The 21,391-nt window shown below is 38.8% G+C and overlaps 1 protein-coding gene across 2 annotated transcripts in view; it reads left to right on the top strand.

The window, feature by feature from the left end:
* The window catches only part of LOC126457972 (vacuolar protein sorting-associated protein 18 homolog), a 260,426-nt gene extending 250,252 nt beyond the window's left edge, over window positions 1–10,174 (top strand). For both annotated transcript variants that reach the window (XM_050094731.1, XM_050094732.1), the window contains one exon: window positions 9,765–10,174. In XM_050094731.1, coding sequence (XP_049950688.1) covers window positions 9,765–9,828 — 64 coding nt within the window. In that variant the 3' untranslated portion in view covers window positions 9,829–10,174. The remainder of the gene's footprint in view (window positions 1–9,764) is intronic.
* The last annotated feature ends 11,217 nt before the right edge of the window (window positions 10,175–21,391 follow it).

Raw genomic sequence — 21,391 nt, forward strand, 5'->3', positions numbered from 1 at the left:
CCGCCACACAAAGTCCTCGCAACACTGGAAACTGTATGTGACTATGGGTTCAAATTGTTACACCATTTGCCATATTCTCCAGATTTGCCTCCATCAGACTTTTTCTTTTCCCAAACCTAAAAAAGGATCTCAAAGGATGATGATTTGACAATGATGATTTGACAATGATGATGCAGTGATTGATGCTGTAAATGCTTGGAAGAACTTTTATTTGAATGGTTCGCAGAAGTTATCTGAGCGTACCCACAAGTGTATTAGTGTACACAGGTATTATATCGAAAAATAAATTGGTATTATGGAATTTCTGTCATTCTTTATTTGTTAGGCTAGACCTTCCTGCTTGACATTGGGCTCAGATGTCAGCACATTTCCAGCCTGGTGTGCACCTGAAAATAGCTAGTTGACCAGTCACACCTGAGAGCTGTAAAAAACTTAGCATCCGCCACCTACGCCCACAAGGTACCAATTGACATTTGCCTTGCCATCATCTTCACTTGGACATTTGTAGTTGCTAACATTCCTGAACCTATATTAGGCACTGACTTCCTTGCACATTATGCATTACGAGCAGTACAGTATGCAGCATATGAGGATACTTCACCTACAGCATGGATAGAGGATAGAGAACACCCAACACCTGCAACACCACACAGAAATAGTCTGACTGATTTATGGATACCAGCACACCACAGCGGCATCAGATACAACACTATGTAACATATATGTGCCACACCTGGCCAACTCATTTCATAGTATGCCCATGTATTTTCCCCTGAGTGCCTGACAAAAACGAAAGTCATATTTGAATAAATGCTCCAAGTTAGAATAATCTGTTGTCCTGACAGCATGCGATCATCAACTTTGCACCTCATTTACAAGAAGGATCGGTTTTGGCACCACTGTGGTGTTTATTGTGTTTTAAATGCAAGAATAGTCCCAAATGGATATCACATACCAAACATTCAAGATTATTTTATGTGTGCATTAGCTGGAACAGAAGTTTTCATCATCATATACTGCTGCAGAGCATACAATGAAATACGTGTGGCATTCTGTGACATCCCAGCGGTGGTAGTAATTGAATTTTCATTTGTGCCATGTGACCCCAAAAGTGTCACAAAGATATGGCAACATTTTGTAGATCAAGTGCTGAAAGAGTTTCCATTTTGATTTGCATATCTTAATGACATTCTAGCATTCTCAAGAAACACCTTGCTTCATGAATGACAAGTGCAGGAAGTGTATCAGTGACTGCATAACTTCAGCTTAGTACTGGATAAAAAGAAGTGTGTCATCGGCAAAGTAGAAGTGACCTTCCTGGGACACATGGTTGCAGGATGTGGCATTTATCTGTTGCTAGAGAAAGCAGAAGCTCTACAAGCTCATGTGAAGCTGATACAATACCAGATGTAATGATGTTTCCTGGAAATGGTCAACTTTTATCACTGCCACCTCCCAGCAATGAGGCAGCTTACAAATAAGCAAGGAGGACATGGCACCACAGGCTGGCAGTCCCTCAAGTTGACCACAAAGATGGGAAGAACTTTCTGTGATCTTAAGGTGAGCCTAACTAGTGCCCCTCACTCACCAGTGCCATCTGTGTAGCCTTACACCAACAAATCTACTAATATTGGCAAGCATTAATTTTTTTTCCAAAAAGTTGCAACCAGTGTGACAGTGCTAGAGCACTTATGGCAGAGAAATGCTTGCAGTTTATGAAGCTGTTAAATATTTCTGGGCACAAATAGAAGTTTATGCTCTGGAGATTTACTGTAACAACAACCAACTAATAGTCTTTGCATGCCAGGACACCACTGACAAGTGTCCTAGACATTCAGATGTACATAGTTTGTCAGCCAGTTTATGACAGATGTGAGCCACATAAAAGGAGCAGAAAACTTTAGGGATAATTAGTTCTTGCACATCTGTGGTTTGGAAAATACCATGGACTACAAAGAACTTGCTGCTGCTCAGATTTCAGATCCAAAGCTGCAGCATTTATTGGCCATCTTTTCCACAGGATGGTGACTTACCCAGATTCTGGGGTCAAGCACACTGTGATGCTATATCTGTTAGCAGAAACCAAGGCACTACATTTCACCAAACACAGCAAAGCTGCTTTAGATGATTTTTACAATCTGTAACACCCAGGAGCAAATTGACCATCAAGTTACTGACTGACCGTTTTATGTGGCCATTGATTGAAAAAGATGCTCACAAAAGAGCATGCTTCTGTATTCAATGCCACCACGGAATGACATATACATGCTGATATCGGGCAGTTTCAGGGCTCTCCAACAAGATTATCCCAAGTCCACATCAGTCCCATACGTCCCCTTCCTGCTGATAGCTGCAGTTATCTTTTACAGCTGTAAAGAGATGTATTCAATATGTGGAACCTATACACATCACCAGCATTTCTGTCAAAACAACAACAAAGACCTCCATTGCCAAATAGACAGCATGACAGTTGCCCCCTCCATATCACTACAGATCAGCTTCACCTATTCAAATCTGTTTTGTTCCAAGAATAGTCCAATTTATGTAGCATCTAGCATCATCATGTGAGAAGCTACATCCAGCCAGCAATGGGATGGGCCCTAAAGGCAACTTTCCCATTCCACCATGAGAAATGGACAGAGGCTCTTCCCTTGGCCCTTTTATGCCTTTGCAGAGTGCGTAAGCTGGACATTGGAACATCTTTAGCAGAAACGATGTGTGGGGAGCTGTCACATATTCTGGCAGACAATGCCCCCCCTCCCTCTCTCTCTCTCTCTCTCTCTCTCTCTCTCTCTCTCTCTCTCTCTCTCTCTCTCTCACACACACACACACACACACACACACACACTTGCCATCCATAGCAGAACAGCCACAATTGATACAACAGCTTCAAGACCACACAGCCAAGATCTGTTTCCCACTCAGTTTTCATCCATGAAGCTTTGAACAAATGTTCTCACATCATGGTCCACAAAGATGTCTTCAAATCATTGCTCCAACCATTGTACAATGGTACTGTGATAGGGAAATCACGCTGCTGCAAAACCACAAAAGTCTCTATTGAGTGGGCCAACCTCATGTTCCACGAATGCAATATAATTTGAGTATTTTATATATGAATTGTATCTTTCTGTTAAACAATCATTGTTACAATTGTTTTAACTCAGTAATAATTATCTCACTAACCAGATTTGTCATGTACATAGAAATGACTGCCCATGCATTAGCTGTTTGCCCAACTGAGCCCACCTCTGCGTACCAGTGCCCAATTTCCACATACGGGCAGTGACTGAAAAAACACCTTGTGCTGAACACTTTGAAAATAGCAGTACAGAATACTTAAAGTAATTAAACTTTAACTCAGAGAACCAGTTGATGTCTCTAAAAGCTGAAGAAAAATGTAGTCTAGGGAGGTAATGTGGTGAGGGTTAAAGGGCGGGGACTATTCAGTTCAAACAGAATCTGTTTGTTGCAGGAAACAGCAGCATTAAGATGAAGAGAATATTGACACTTTTAGTCTATCAGTCAGGGAGCTCATTTATGTTCAAATATACTGGAAAAAGTGGAGGAGGGAAAAGAAAATTTAGATTGAAATGGGTGGGGGAAACAGCACTAGTCTAGATTAATTGTGCTACTGGAAGATCACATGGTATGGAAAAGTGCTGATACCATAAATAACTAAAGGCTGTGCCTGATTTTCAGGAGAACAGTATGCAAATGGAAGATTAAGTGAAAATATGCACAAAATACGGTGATGGCAAACAGTTTTGCAGACAAAGAATTTTTGTTAAAGACTGCTCTTTCTACATGTCAACATTCCAGTAATTTCTGAAGTTTCCAGTACATACACCTAGAGGCAGTATCATTGCAATGATCATCGCCCAAGTTTCACTTCACTGCTCCCTCCCACCATTGTGTTTCATGACCCATATTCCATTATGTCTGCTTTGAAGGCCTTTATACAAATCATTTGTAATTTTTCCTGTGTGAAAACATCTAAATCATTAAAAAGAGGGACTGCCATTTTAACACATCTGATTTTACATTCATCACATTAAATATTTGCTCTGAGTATATTTGGGAATACTGAAGTGGACCGTGGAGTCCATACCCTACACATCACAGTAAACTGATGGTGAACAACTTTTATGTTGTAGAATGCTAGAAAATTGCCACAACAAATAATTAATTACCACAAGTAACACTTGATGCTTTCCCAGCATGGCTGTGTGTTGAATTGTTGTTAGCACCTAGTCAGACAAAGTTCTTGACACCATATGAAAATCTGGCAATCGACTCTAACATTATTTTAAAATGACGTACTCTAACATTATTTTCAAATGACGGGAGAAAACTAAAAACATTTTGGAAGGAGTAACTGTTTTCTATATTGTATGGTGTTTTGTCAGGTTGTGCTGTTTCATACAGCACCTTTTATAGCATCGTTAACCACAGGCTCTACTTTCTGATAGAGATACAAGGGCGGATCAGATATTAATGATGCTTTCTATTCTGCATATTTGTAGATGAAGAGAGCAGCGGAGTTCTGTGTGGTGTTGGTGAAGATTGGAGACAGTAAGCATTCGCATAACCATATGCTTCTTATATTTAAGCAACAGGTGCATCGTACAACTGTGCAGTGCATCATTGTCAAATTTCTTACTCATGAAGATGTGAAAGCAGTAGAAATGTTATGGGGTTGAAAGCACCTTTCAGTGCTGAAACACATCCAAGACTTCTTGTGTGTGCTTGGAATAAGAAGTTCAAAACAGGTTGTAAAACATTAATGAATGCCATTTGTGATTGCATTGAAGGCAGTCGACATTTGACAGTATCCAAAATTGCTTCTCAGGTTAGTTAAAGTTATGGGAGCTGTCGAACCATTGTTGTGAAAGAACTAGGTCTCTGTAAAGTGCAGTCCCACCCCCTCAACTTTAGAGTTGAAGAACTGGAGATTAAATATCTTCAGGTTAGTGAAAGAGTTTCAGGGACATTTGCAGCTAAAGAGGAAGCATTTTTGAGTCACATTGTGGCCTGATGAATCTTGAGTACATCAGTAAATGCACAAATAAAAACAAATCAATAGAGAGTGGCATAGAAAGGCTGAAGCAGCCTCTTTGGTAGCCAAGACTCATTTGTCAGCTAGCAAGTTGTTTACAAATGAATGTGTGTGTGCGTGTGTGTGTGTGTGTGTGTGTGTGTGTGTGTGTGTGTTTCTTGCTATTGTGGTGTTGGTCTTAATGATTTCTTGCATGAGTGATCCACCATCAACACTGCACATTACAGTGACCTTTCGAATAAGGTTAGACTTGCTTATTACAGCAAACAATGATATTAACCAATATGACAAATCATTCTTCCTCAGGTCAGTGTCCACCCCTATACTGCAGCACTCACTAGCCGAAAGATGATCTACACTGGTATAGAATCATGTGTAGCCCAGCTTTCCATAAGCATAAGTCCTCTCTGAAGTCATTGTAACTTTTTCAAGGGCAGACAGACAATGTGCATAATTTACAGCTTGCATAGAATATTTATGACTGCTAACAATTTATGACTGCCAACAAAATGAATGCAAGTCAGTTCCAATAGATTGATTTTCATTTAGACAAATCTTGAGACTACTGCATTGCTAAATATATGTCTGTGTTGTCTCCCATCTCGGGGGTCCCCAGTATTGTGGAACATTTAAGAGTGGAGCTTGTGGCTAACTGTTTACACATGTGGGTGTGACATACAATGAGACATCAGTGAATAGGCATGCCTTGGGTTGTTTCTCTAGTACCCTTCTGTCACTCAGAAATAATGACAAAATATATTCGCAAAAATCCATACCATAATGACAGCTGTCTGACTGAATGGCTAACTGGAATCCTACAAATAATTACAGGGGTCGGTGGAAGAAACTGCTGTCTCACAAGAGCATGCTTTTCAATGTTGCATACTCTGTGTTTGATTTAATTCAAATATGAGAACATGAATACAATCAAACAGAACAATTTATGTCGTAGACAGTATTTTCTAATGGTATATATGTAACAGCCTTCATGAGTGAAGCACCAGAAGACTAGCATGTAGCATATTAGCTTCTCGGTATTCTCCATTTAATTCTTAAATTCTTTTGTGTTTTTCTGAGGTTGTGAAGTTTAATTCTTAAATTCATCGTGTACTTACATGTTTTAGAGGTATAGAATCACATTTTAATAATGGTAACATGTGTATTTGCACAGCCATCATTTGTTTGTTCATTTTTGGATGGCCAGTAACTATTGGCCACAGCTCAGTCAACTACCAGCCTCCATTGGTGAAGCACCAGGAGACTAGTGAGTCACATATTTAGCTTTTTCTGTTTGTTTTCATATTTAATTCTCAAATTACTAGTAGTTTGATGGATAGGATGTATGCATGCTGTGTGTGGATGCAGGAGGTGCTAGCTGGAGTTCTCAAACAGCTGAAGACACTTATGGTCACAATTAGCAGTCTACAGGCTGCTGCCTCAGGGTATTGCAATAACAGAGTAACTGGTGCGTTGCATGGGACACGTCAGGTGTCGTTTGTTTCACCCACGTGCTCTGCTGTCAAGGCACCTTCCAGCATACCTGACATTGGGAATCAGTACTCACTACAGGGTGAGACGCGGGTTGCTACACTGTTGGGTCACTCAAAGAGGAGAGTCAGTATGGAGACCGGCCATCTGGCCTCACCCATATACTCTGTGAGTAGACAGGTGACCATTCCTTTAGCAGGGTCTGAGCAGGCACACAGGGGGAATTACTAGTTATTGGGAGCTCCAGTGTTAGGTGAATTATGGAGCCCCTTAGGGAAATAATGTCCAGGGCTGGAAAGAAGCGCAATGTGCGCTCAGTGTGTCTGCCGAGAGCCGCCTCTGAGATGTGGAGATATCGCCTGCAGCTATGCAGGGTGCAGTAGTGTACAAGTCGTTGCCCGTATTGGTACCAATGATGCCTGTCACTTGAGTTCTGAGGACATTCACAGTTGTTGCAGACATCTGGCAGAAATAGTGAAGGCTGCTGGACTCACTCTCATGGTGCAAGTAGAGCTCACAGTTTGCAGCATTGTACCCAGAGTCCTTTGGTTTCGAGCTGAGGGGAAGTGTAGTGTTCTAGGACTCCTCTTGATAGGTCAGATGTGCACTACAAAAAGAAAGCAGCTACTTGGGTAGCAGAGTACTCGTGGAGTGCACATGTTGTGTTTTTTTTTTTGTAAGGCTACGTGGTAGTTTGAGCTCTTCTGATCAATCTCACCAGTCAAAACACAGAGAGTGAAATCAGATTGTGTAGAAAGTAGTGACATTTCGACTGTCAAAATTTTAACAGTAAATTGTCAAAGTGGTTGTAACAAAGTTCCAGGATTTACTGTCTTGCAGGAAATTTCTCACACTCAAATTTTTCTTTGGACCAAACGCTGACTGAAACCCATAGTAGAAAGCTCTGAGATAGTTAGCGATTCATGGGACGTATATCAGAAAGACAGATTAGATACCAAAGGAGGGGAAGCGTTCATTGCAGTTGACAAAAATATTGTCTCTAGTAGGGCAAATTTGAGTGTGACAATGAAGTTATCTGGAAGTTCTAGGTGAAACCAAGTTAATTACTGGATGCTTTTACTGGCCACCCGATTCTGCTGTGACAGTCATTCATAATAGTCTACAACCCGTATTGCAGACATATCCATATCATACAATATTAGTTGGAGGTGATTTTAACTGACTGAGTATAGACTGGAACATCTGTGGATCCACTGCAGGAGCTAGGGACAGACACTCTTATGTACTTCTGAACACATTTTCCAAAAACTGCCCTGAACAATTAGTTAGATAACACACACAATGGGAATATTTTAGACCTTGTAGTTACAAACAGATCTGACCTTACTGACAGTGTCAGTGTAGAAAGATGGGTTAGTGATCATAATGTCACCGTAGTGATGATGCTTACTAAAGTTAATAAATCCATCAAGGAGGCCAGGAGGGTGTTCATGCTAGAAAAGCATATAAGCAGTTGTTAACATCCCACTTAGACAATAAATAAATACCATTTAGCTTAAGTATGATGGATGTAGAGGGATTATTGACAAAGTTTAAACTGATTGTAAATCACACTCTGGAGAATATGTGCCAAGTAAGTGGATTAAGAATGGAAGGGACCCTCCATAGTTTAACAATCATACACAGAAAATGCTGTGGAGACAAACATTGTTGTTGTCTCAGTTAAAAAAAGCACAAATGTGGACAGGTAAATGTTAGTTGAAATTCATGCATTCATATTAAGAAGCTCAATGCGTGAAGCATAACCAGCTTCCACCAGTAGCCCTTAATGAAAGATCTGGCCAAGAACCCAAGTAAATTCTGGTCATGCATAAAATCACTAAGTGGGTCGAAGACTTCTATCCAGTCGCACGTTGACCAGTTTAGGGTGGCAGTAGAAGAAAGCAAAGGGAAAAGTTTTCCTCCAAACCATGGAGGGAGGGCAACAGGCAGATTCCATGTTGCAAGATTTCTAGAACGCATTTGACATGGTGCCCTACAGCAGACTTTTGCCGAAGATACAAGCATACAGTTTAGGTTCCCAGATATGTGAGTGGCTCAAAGACTTTTTAAGTAATAGAACCCAGTACGTGGTCCTTGAAGGCGAATGTTCATCAGAGACAAGTGTATCATCAGGAGTGCCCCAAGGCAGTGTGATATTCTCTGTGTACAGGAATGGCCTGACCAACAGGATGAGCAGCAATTTATGGCTATTTGCTGATGGGTGTGTGGTGTATAGGAAGCCGTTGTCATTGAGTGATTGTAGGAATATACATGATGACTTAGACAAAATTTCTAGTTGGTGTGTTGAATGGCATCTTGCTCCCAATGTAAATAATAATAATAATAATAATAAAAAATGTAAGTTAGTAAGGATGAGTAGGAGAATGTTTCGATGCAACATTAGTAGGGTGCAGCTTGACACAGTCACTTTCTATTAAATACCTAAGCAGAACACTGCAAAGTGATATAAAATGGAATGAACGCATCAGGTCGATAGTAGGGAAGCCAAATGCTCAATTTCGTTTTATAGGCAGAATTTTGGGAAGGTGTAACATCCATAAAGGAGACAGTATATAGAATGCTAGAATGATCAATTCTTGAGTACTGTTAGAGTGTTTGGGAGACCCACCAGGTCAGATTAAAGAAAAATGTCGAAGCAATTCATCTACTGTCAGTTATGTTCATGCCATCTTTAAACTATAACCTTATCTCCTTCACTAACATGTTGTTATTCAGAAAAGATTATGTGATGGTAACTCTCTCAGCAAATAATACACATTTCCAATTATCAATTTATCTTGTTTTATTTTATTTCCATTTATACAGTTGATAATTTCAAAGAATCTTCTCCTTTTCTTATAGTTCTGTGAATCCTTTCCCTCCGCTATTTCCAGTTGTCTTCAGTTATGCAAACCTCCTCAACCCCCCCCCCCCCCCCCCAATTCCCTACTGCACCATTCTTTTCATACATACATTTGCTGCTCCATTCTTCATATATTCCTTCTCAAGAAATAATGTTAACGTTCTTCAGGGCTGCTTGTGTGCATTTTTCCTGTCTAATATTCGTATTTTTTTACCTGCCATCTAGAATTTTAATCATGACAAGTGCAACTTATGAGTGATGATCGCTATTGCCAATGAAAGCTGGATGTATCAAAGAAATCTAAACAAGCAATTCTAAGATATTTTGACTATGACATTTTCTTTATTTCAGGTCTATTGATCGACCATTCATTGATGATGAAGACTATGAGAGAGTAATGAAGGAATGGGAATAGTGTTTGCAGATGTGTTCAAACCCTGCAAGTGCTGTTGTTTATTTTTTAAAATCTTTTTTTTTTTAAAGAGACCCTTAGTGCGCCAGAAAAAGAGAAAATAAGAATAATTCAGGTTCACATTGTCTGTATTCTGCTTGAATTTAAATAGCTTAATATTGACATTTTGTAAATAATTTGTAGAACTGTATAAACATTTAAACATTGAATTATGTGCAATAAATTCCCATTTTTTGAAAAATGGGCTATAATTTGTAAACTTGTTTGTTTCAGTGCCAGGCATTTCATGATTGTGTAAAATCACAAAATTAAAGAAGAAATAATAAAAGTTTATATCTGTTTAATGTCAGTTTAATTTTTGATATTTGTACAATCCTTAAGTGATGCTGCGCATTTCTGCTACTGATGATGTACTTTCTTTTTGATGTTTGAAATATGTGGTATGACACAGCACTTCATCCACTTGGTTTGATGATATACTTTATTGTAAATAAATGATTCCAATCAAAGAAATATGTGCATTGAAGATTATTATAACATAATGTATGAAGGAGAGTAGTGAGTTTTTTGTAGCGTTAATTTAAAAGGGGGGAGGGGGAGGTTACACAGATTTCCAAGTCATCAACTGTAAATGTGCTACTTTTGTCGCAGAATTATGTTGTTCCTGGGTGGTTGGTTGTGCAATGGTCGTGTGTCTATAATATTCAGTAATTACTGATATAGAAACAAGAGTGATGGTTCTGTGGTGAATGAAATAGCAAAATGAAAGCAGTCTGAAAAATCTCAAACAATATTCCCATTTACTTTCAGGCTTTGTTGTGTTCTGTTCACTTATACTAAGGCAATTATTTTATCAGTTGTTAAACAGTGGACATGTTGCACACTTAGGTGAAATTTGTAAGTTACCTTAAAGCAAGGCTTTGATAACTTTTAATCTACACACTTCTGACATTGTCAATGTGAAGGTGATCTATAACCACTGTACAACTGCCAGATCCCAGTGTAAAAATTCTTAAGGATACATAAGTACTGCACCATCTGATGTACACGCACCACTTAGAATGTTTACACTGGGCTATGCCAGTTGTAAAGTGGGGATGAATGTGAGCACTTGTAATCAGCTGCCAACATCGCTAAAATCATTTATTCATACAGATTACTGGTGTTGGCAATTCTCTATTGCCATCTTCAGATCTGCAAAAGATGGAACCTAAAATGCTAGGATCCAGCAACTAACATAACAGCCCTTACAATTATATCCAATATTTTCAATGCATGGAGTAAAAACATATCTATATTTATATCATTTCACAATCTTTGCCTTCAGTACAGGAAGTGGTGCTATACAAAGTATGTCCATGTTGGTATCATGAGCTATACCAGAAGGTGGGGTGTCACTTTTTAAAATAACAGCTTTTATGTACATGCATTTTATTGCACTGGTTACAAGTGCTTACATTCATAACCACTGTACAACTGACAGATCCCAGTGTAAAAATTCTTAGGGATACATAAGTACTGCACCATCTGATGTACACGCATCACTTAGAATGTTTACACTGGGATATGTCAGTTGTAAAGTGGGGATGAATGTGAGCACTTGTAATCAGCACAATAACCTGTGTGTACATAACTTTTATTTTAAAAATTGACATGCCAACTTCTAGGTTAACTCACGATACCAACATGGACACATATTGTATAGTACGACTTATTGTGCTGAAAGGGAAGATTGTGTAATGATGTAAACATACATATGTGTTTTTATTCCATATGTTACAAATCTTGGATATAATTGTGTGTGCTGTTATGTTAGTTCTGTATTCCACCATGTTTGGCAACATAGATTTGAATACTTGGCCTTTATCACTCAATATATTCAGTGCTGCTGGAAGCCTATCGAAAATAAAACTTCCTGAATGGTGCACACCTCTCTATACAATGCTTAAGGAAGTGTTATCAATCCCATAATGGGATATGTGTACAGTGTTAGCAGTCCAAGACACCTGAACAATAGCCTACATGAAGTTTATGAACTGACACTGCAGATCAGTCCGACTGCCCTTTTCTGGGCTAAGAATATTCTTGTTGAGTGCACAGAATTGTCCCAAAATATAACATCATATGAGACAATAGCCCCCCATGAAGCATGGACCTTGCAGTTGGTGGGGAGGCTTGCGTGCCTCAGCGATACAGATAGCCGTACTGTAGGTGCAACCACAACAGAGGGGTATCTGTTGAGAGGCCAGACAAACATGTGGTTCCTGAAGAGGGGCAGCAGCCTTTTCAGTAGTTGCAGGGCCAACAGTCTGGATGATTGATTGATCTGGCCTTGTAATACTAACCAAAACGGCCTTGCAGTACTGGTACTGCAAACGGCTGAAAGCAAGGGGAAACTGCAGCCGTAATTTTTCCCGAGGGCATGCAGCTTTACTGTGTGGTTAAATGATGATGGCGTCCTCTTGGGTAAAATATTCCGGAGGTAAAATAGTCCCTCATTCGGATCTCCGGGCGGGGACTACTCAGGAGGACGTCGTTATCAGGAGAAAGAAAACTAGCGTTCTATGGATCGGAGCGTGGAATGTCAGATCCCTTAATCAGACAGGTAGGTTAGAAAATTTGAAAAGGGAAATGTATAGGTTAAAGTCAGATATAGTGGGAATTGGTGGAGTTCAGTGGCAGGAGGAACTTTTGGTCAGGTGAATACAGGGTTATAAATACAAAATCAAATAGGGGTAATGCAGGAGTAGGTTTAATAATGAACAGGAAAATAGGAATGCGGGTAAGCTACTACAAACAGCATAGTGAACGCATTATTGTGGCCAAGATAGATATGAAGCCCATGCCTACCACAGTAGTACAAGTTTATATGCCAACTAGCTCTGCAGATGACGAAGAGATTGATAAAATGTCTGATGAGATAAAAGAAATTATTCAGATAGTGAAGGGAGATGAAAATTTAATTGTAATGGGTGGCTGGAACTCGATAGTACGAAAAGGAAGAGAAGGAAACGTAGTAGGTGAATATGGAATGGGATTGAGGGATGAAAGAGGAAGCCGCCTGGTAGAATTTTGCACAGAGCATAACTTAATCATAGCTAACACTTGGTTCAAGAATCATAAAAGAAGGTTGTATACATGGACGAAGCCTGGAGATACTGAAAAGTCTCAGACAGATTATATAATGGTAAGACGGAGATTCAGGAACCAGGTTTTAAATTGTAAGACATTTCCAGGGGCAGATGTGGACTCTGACCACAATCTATTAGTTATGAACTGTAGATTAAAACTGAAGAAACTGCAAAAAGGTGGGAATTTGAGGTAATGGGACCTGGATAAACTGAAAGAACCAGAGGTTGCAGAGAGCTTCAGGGAAAGTATTAGGGAACGATTGACAAGAATGGGGGAAAGAAATACAGTAGAAGAAGAATGGGTAGCTTTGAGAGACGAAATAGGAAGGTGGCAGATGATCAAGTAGGTTAAAAGACGAGGGCTAGTAGAAATCCTTGGGTAACAGAAGAGATATTGAATTTAATTGATGAAAGGAGAAAATGTAAAAATGCAGTAAATGAAGCAGGCAAAAAGGCATACAAACATCTCAAATAATGAGATCGGCAGGAAGTGCAAAATGGCTAAGCAGGGATGGCTAGTGGACAAATGTAAGGATGTAGAGGTGCTTATCACTAGGGGTAAGATAGATACTGCCTACAGGAAAATTAAAGAGACCTTTGGAGAAAAGAGAAGCACTTGCATGAATATCAAGAGCTCAGATGGAGACCCAGTTCTAAGCAAAGAAGGGAAAGCAGAAAGGTGGAAGGTGTATACAGAGGGTCTATACAAGGGCGATGTTCTTGAGGGCAATATTATAGAAATGGAAGAGAATGTAGATGACGATGAAATAGGAGATATGATACTGCATGAAGAGTTTGACAGAGCACTGAAAGACCTAAGTCGAAACAAGGGCCCGGGAATAGACAACATTCCATTAGAAATACTAACAGCCTTGGGAGAGCCAGGCCTCACAAAACTCTACCATCTAGTGAGCAAGATGTATGAGACAGGTGAAATACCCCCAGACTTCAAGAAGAATATAATAATTCCAATCCCAAAGAAAGCAGGTGTTGACAAATGTGAAAATTACTGAACTATCAGTTTAATAAGTCACAGCTGCAAAATACTAATGTGAATTCTTTACAGACGAATGGAAAAACTTGTAGAAGCCGACCTCGGGGAAGATCAGTTTGTATCCCGTAGAAATGCTGGAACACATGAGGCAATACTGACCCTACGACTTATCTTAGAAAATAGTTTAAGGAAAAGCAAACCTACATTTCTAGCGTTTGTGGACTTAGAGAAAGCTTTTGATGACATTGACTGGAATACTCTCTTTCAAATTCCAAAGGTGGCAGGGGTAAAATACAGGGAACAAAAGGCTATTTATAATTTGTACAGAAACCAGATGGCAGTTATAAGAGTCAAGGGGCATGAAAAGGAAGCAGTGGTTGGGAAGGGAGTGAGACAGGGTTGTAGCCTATCCCCAATGTTATTCAATCTGTATATTGAGCAAGCAGTAAAGGAAACAAAAGAAAAATTCAGAGTAGTAATTACAATCCATGGAGAAGAAATAAAAACTTTGAGGTTCGCCGATGACATTGTAATTCTGTCAGATACAGCAAAGGACCTGGAAGAGTAGCTGGACAGAATGGACAGTGTCTTGAAAGGAGGATATAAGATGAACATCAACAAAAGCAAAACAAGGATAATGGAATTTAGTCAAATTAAATTGGGTGATGCTGCAGGAATTAGATTAGGAAATGAGATGCTTAAAGTAGTAAATGAGTTTTGCTATTTGGGGAGCAAAATAACTGATGATGGCCGAAGTAGAGAAGATATAAAATGTAGACTGGTAATGGCAAGGAAAGCGTTTCTGCAGAAGAGAAATTTGTTAACATCGAGTATAGATTTAAGTGTCAGGAAGTTGTTTCTGAAAGTGTTTGTATGGAGTGTAGTCTTGTCTGGATGTGAAACATGGACGATAAATAGTTTGGACAAGAAGAGAATAGAAGCTTTTGAAATGTGGTGTTACAGAAGAATGCTGAAGATTAGATGGGTAGATCACATAACTAATGAGGAGGTATTCAATAGAATTGGAGAGAAGAGGAGTTTGTGGCACAACTTGACTAGAAAAAGGGATTGGTTGGTAGGGCATTATCTGAGACATCAAGGGATCACCAATTTAGTATTGGAGGGAAACGTGGAGGGTAAAAATCGTAAAGGGAGACCAAGAGATGAATACGCTAAACAGATTCAGAAGGATGTAGGTTGCTGTAGGTACTGGGAAATGAAGAAGCTTGCACAGGATAGAGTAGCATGGAGAGCTGCATCAAACCAGTCTCTGAACAAACAAAAAAAAGACAGAGAGAGAGAGAGAGAGAATAAGCAAAGTAAACAATCATTATGATTCATTGTCAGAGAGAGTGGAGATCATTCTTATAGTGAAGGGAGCTGCATTCAGTTTCAGCACAAGATCTCTAATGTGATACAATAACACCCTCCATGTACCATCAGTCCCAAGAATTTAAAATGGTTGACTTCACTGATTGTTTGATCACCGTTGTACAGTACAATTTCTGTTTTACAAGAGTTCTATGTCAGAAACTGTATGTATTGTGTGTTGTTGCAGTTAAGTGTTAGTAGTTGTTCTCTGAAAGCCACATGCTGATGTTACTGACTACTCCATTAGCTACATAATTTATATTATGCTCCCTCTCTTTCACAATAACGCTTGTGTCGTCTGTCATGTTTAGTGGCAGATCTCTGATATACACTAAAAAGAGCAATTAGTCCAGAACAAAAACATGTGACGCCCCCTACTTTACATGATCCCACTCAGATTCAAACCTTGTTCACTGCTTGTTGACATTGGAGGATGACCTTCTGCTTCCTACCTTCCAACAACTGTTGTGCCTTTTCCTCAGCACCTCAATATCCCATTTATCCAAAAGTATTGTATGGTCCACTCAAACAAATGATTGTATTAAGACAAAGAAAATACCTATTGTTTTCAACCTATCATTTATCTCTGCTACTACCTCACACACAAAAGAATAAATACCATAGCTTGTTTCTGTGGTTACTCCTTTCTTGAAGCCAAACTAAGAGTCTGAGAGCAAATTATGTGTCTTGATATGTGACACTACTATGTCATACGTTACTTTTTGAAAAACTTTTGAAAACATTGGCAGAAAAGAAATTAGCCAGTAATTGTTTACATTATCTCCTTCACACTGTTTACAAAATGGTTTCACTAATGAGTATTTCAGTCTGTCAGGAAATTGACCTTATGCGAAAGACGCATTGCACAGGTGACTGATCTTCATAAACCTAACTGAAGTTTCATTATACTCATGGGAGTCTTTACTCTTTAATGATGTAATAATTGATGCAATTTTGCCTTTGCTTGTTTCCTATAGCTGCTTGTGATGTAGTCATCAGTGAACTCCAACTTTTAAGAGCGTACACATTTACCTGTCCCAATTAAATTTTGATTTAACTTGCTGACTGTCGACAAGAAGTGATTATTAAATAAATTTTTCATGTTAAAATTCCATTACAGTGCTCTGACTGTCCTTCACGTCATGATACAGCCTCCATTTTCTCATACGTGGTGTTCTAATGTGATTAGTTATCTAAATCAGCCACTTGTTGTTACTGCTTATCCACCCGAAGTTTTTTAATAGGAAAGAGCAATTAAAGAAAGTGATACAGGTTGGAAGACATGTGTTATATTTGTTGTTTAAGTCATCTGCATTGTAGACTTCTTGCCAAGTTAAGTCTTCGAGACTGGCTTTAAAGTTGTGCCTTGCAGGTGCACTCGTGTCTCTAAATCTTTTATTTACTACTTTGGGATATGACTTTGCCATGATCCCATGGATTATAATTATCTGTGCATCATGACCCAACAGGCCATTACTAGTTTTTTTCATATTGTACCCATCAACCAGAGCAAAACCTATGATGATACTGTCTGTGATCATACTGTTGGTTTCTCTGAATTCTAGATGGAAAGTGTACTGTCTGTACCAAGTTGTAAGGTTTAAATAAATCCTCAACATCCTTTTCTCTGGAGAAAAGTTTGTATTGAATCCCCACACAATATCAACCTCATTTCTTTCTTAAGGAGCGAGGCTAGCACAGTGTCGACTCTGGAGGGGAAATCCCAGCAGTCAGTTATAGTGACTATAAGAACATTGTAACCCATTGATATACAATGATGATTACATCCATCATTGTACTCGTGTATTAATATACAATGATGAACGTTTCCATCACTGTGTAACCAACTTGTAACAGGCCACTGTAGCAGGGCAGTGCTTTATCAGGTGCTGTGACATTCGTTCACACGCACCGTCAATAGATGGCAGAAGCTGTATGTGTTGAAATAGGACAGTGATTTTCATGAGTGGACATTCACTGTGGGGTAAAGTTGGCTTTGTTTTTAACGCATCAGTAACATCTGATCTATAGCTGAAGCTGAAAGAATATGACTGTTGCTTGAAGAAAGTGAGTTAAATGATTTTGGTGAAGAAATAGATTTTGAAAACAGTGATTTTACGAAAACTGCCTTTAGTGACAGTGGTATTAGTGATAGTGCACACAATAATGAAGGCAACTTATAAGAACCAAAAGCAACTTTGCTGACAATTACTGATGAGTAGAAGTGGGATATTTGGAATAGCCCTCACATTAGCAACACCAATAATGAAGGTAACATAGATGCTAGTATTTGAAGAACCCAACAGAAATGCAAGTGGCTGATCAAGGAAAAAGTCAAGCAGAAAATTCACTAAAAAAAAAAAAAAAAAAAAAAAAAAAAACCAACCCATACTAGAACATAAAGTGTGTTATATGATAGAGGAAAATGTTGAGAATCCTGCTTTAAATGTGATCAAAGCAAATTTTTCAACACGTGGACAATTGTTTTACCTCCTTAGAAAAGTATAATGTCCATATATAACAAAATAATGACTGTAAAATAACATATAGTATGTTTCTACAGAGACCATCAGCAGTTGTCAAAAATAAGAGTAGACCTGTGTGAAAATGTTAATAAAAAGTTGTATGCCAATGGGTTAAACCCTGAAATGAAAAGATATTCTTTTATTTTGGCAGTAATTTCTTCCAGTAAAACTGTTTCTTCTGTTGAGCAGCATAGTTGTCTTGGTTTGCCATCCAAGGAGGAAATGAAATAATACAAAGTGTGAGAAAGCTTGTCTTGGGAAGAAAATGAGGACTTATAAAATTCATCTGCAGTATGCAAAATCAGTGTGCACAAATTAGATTTTGTCAAACATGAGAGTAACTGTGGAAAGCCAAATTGTTGTAAACAGCTAAATGAAAGTGTATGTTTCAGATCTACACCTACATTCATACTCTGCAGACCACTGTGAAGTGCATGACAGAAGGTACTGTCCATTGTACCACACATTAGGGTTCATTCCCATTTCATTCACATATGGAGTGCAGGAAGGATGGCTGTTGAAATGCCTCTGTGAGCAGTGTGATTAGCCTAACAGTATTTTTGCATTCTCTAAGGCAGTGATTCTCAGGGGACTGATGTATACTCCTTTGTTCTGCACTTAACAGTAGTTTTTGAAACTTTATAACTCTCCTATGAGTTAAATGAACCAGTGACTATTTGTGCTGTCTGCATCTGTATATGTTCAATATCCCGTGTTAGTCCTCTCCACTGGGGGCCGCACACACGTAAGCAATATTTTAGGATGGGGCTAAGGCGTGTTTTGTAAGGAGTTTACATTGCAGATTGATTGCATTTTCACAGTATCTTACAAATGAAATGAATTTTACCATCTGTTTTACCTGTTATTGTGCCTATGTGATCATTTCATTTAATAACCCCACAAATTGTTACAACCGGAACTGACTGATGCCAATATTGTTTCATTGATAATATAATCACACTAAACTGGATTTTTTTCATTTTGTGGATCACCCAGTTTTACTTTCCTGTACATTTAAAGCATTTGCAATTTTAGGAGGCAGCACAGAGATACTGGCAGAAATGAAGCTTGGGGGGAGGGGGGGTCATGATTCATGCTAGGGTACCTCATTTGGTAGAGCATGTGCCCACAAAAGGCAAAGGTCTGAGGTCTGAGACCAGGTTTGGCAAGCAGTTTTAATCTGCCAGCAAGTTTCAACTTACCAACATGTGCACTACTTTGAATTCTAGTTGACATTTGACTGACTATTTGTGCAGCCTTTTTTCAGATAGTACTTCATCAAAGATAACTGCATAATCTGCAAAACTTCTGAGGTTATTATTGGTATCGTGTGACAGGTTATTAATATACAACATGAACAGTTTGTCTCACAATAAACTTCCCTGGAACATGCCTGCAGGTACAGGTGTGGCAGCTGAATTGGTTTAACAGCTCACACAACTCCATTGTCTTGGAAACTAATTCCTAACTTAAACCAACACAGACTGAAAGTTGTCACTGCCTTTGAGCACAGCTGCAGCTTTTAATATTCATGAAGTGAGTTTGATGTGAATAATATTGCTCATTTACCGTGATTTCTGTAAATAATCCAGACAAATGTCAGAATTGAAACTTCCTGGCAGATTAAAACTGTGTGCCTGACCGAGACTCGAACTGAGCTACCCAAGCACGACTCACGCCTTGTCCTCACAGCTTCACTTCTGCCAGTACCTCATCTCCTACCTTCCAAACTTTACAGAAGCTCTCCTGCGAACCTTGCAGAACTTTCACTCCTGAAAGAAAGGATATTGTGGAGACATGGCTTAGCCACAGCCTGGGAGATGTTTCCAGAATGAGATTTCCACTCTGCAGCGGAGTGTACACTGATATGAAACTTGAAGAAACTGATATGAAAATGAAGTGAAGCTGTGAGGACGGGGCGTGAGTCATGCTTGAGTAGCTCAGTTGGTAGAGCACTTGCCCACAAAAGGTCCCGAGTCTCAGTCAGGCACACAGTTTTAATCTGCCAGGAAGTTTCATATCAGTGCACACTCTGATGCAGAGCGGAAATCTCATTCTGGAAATGCCAGAATTGTTTTGCAATTTAAAGTCATGATCAATTTCTTCAACCATGATTGCTGGAACTGAATGAATGTACCATTAATACCATCATCACTTTGAATGGAATCATAGACACAAAGAAGAATTAGAGGCAAAGGTTTATAATAAACTCATACGCAGACAAAGATTCTTATTGTAGAGTGATTGTCTTGGAAAACCACAGTAAAAAGTTAAAACTGTTCTTAGTTGCAAGTAGCATCTACTTGTGTTCTTGTACTGTCACTATCTCTCCATAATATTTATCAGTATTCTTAATATACATTGTTAACATTACTTCAAAATTAAATATTATGTCTTTGGGCATGGTCTACATACAGTTGGGATTATTCTTATGACTGACTACACGAAGCTATCTACTTCAAATGCCTGTTGTTTACTGTAATAGAACTTTATATATGCGCCTGAATGCAAAGCGGTGATGAGTTCCTATGGATGAACATTCACTTTATTGTCTTAATCAATTGCAAGTGTAAATGTAATGGTAGGTAATAATAATAATAATAATAATAATAATAATAATAATGTCATTTGGCTCAGTGGCTTGGTACAAGTCTTTCAACTGGACTCCACTTCAGTGACTTGCGTTTCCCTAAGCGATTGGCACCGTCTTGAGATGTCTGCAAATCATTGGGCTATAGTTTTTTAGTCATGGTTTAGAAGTGTGATGGGCCAAAGACTTTTGATTTCATACTTATTTTAATTTTTTGGGATTAGGACAATTTCACCTTTGAGGAACTGTGCTGGGGCATATATTCCATTTGTGATTTGTAGAAAGATATCTCTCAGGAGGTTCCAGAATTCTAGGTAGAATTCCCTGGCAGACTGTCAGTTCCATGTGACATTCATCCTGGATTCACCCTCAGTGCACATTGAGCTGAAGCTCATTGTCATTGAAATGTATGTTGAGCTGTAGACTCTATAAGGATTTTTGCCACATCATGCAGGAGACTATTAGTCACATTCTTTGCAGAGTTTTCCTCTGGAAGAATTCTGCAAAATATTGCTGTATTTCATATTTAACGCTGTGCTGTGTCTCAGTGTATTCCCTGTTCAGTTTGCATAGCTCAGTGTTTGATTAGATTAGATTTACTTTCATTCCATTTGATCCGTAGTGAGGAGGTCCTCCAGGATGAAGAATATGTCAGAAAAACAATAATACATGACAAATATTTACAACTGAAGCAAATAAGCTAATGTACCTTCCACAGGTCCCAAATGGAATGATCGTCATTTTTTTCTGTGAACATGATATGAAAGAATCATTTTACAAACACTAATTTACTAAGATCGCATTAATGCACTGAATTTAAAATATATAAAAAAAATGTTTTTTTTATTTACAAAGTAATAAACATATAATAGAACTACAACAATACTTATTTCGAATGGACACATTACTGCACTGAAATGGTGCAGAAGTTAACATTCCACGTAGGAAAAATACT

Source organism: Schistocerca serialis, chromosome 2 (assembly GCF_023864345.2).
Source record: "Schistocerca serialis cubense isolate TAMUIC-IGC-003099 chromosome 2, iqSchSeri2.2, whole genome shotgun sequence".
In the NCBI taxonomy this organism is placed as follows: Eukaryota; Metazoa; Arthropoda; class Insecta; order Orthoptera; family Acrididae; genus Schistocerca; species Schistocerca serialis.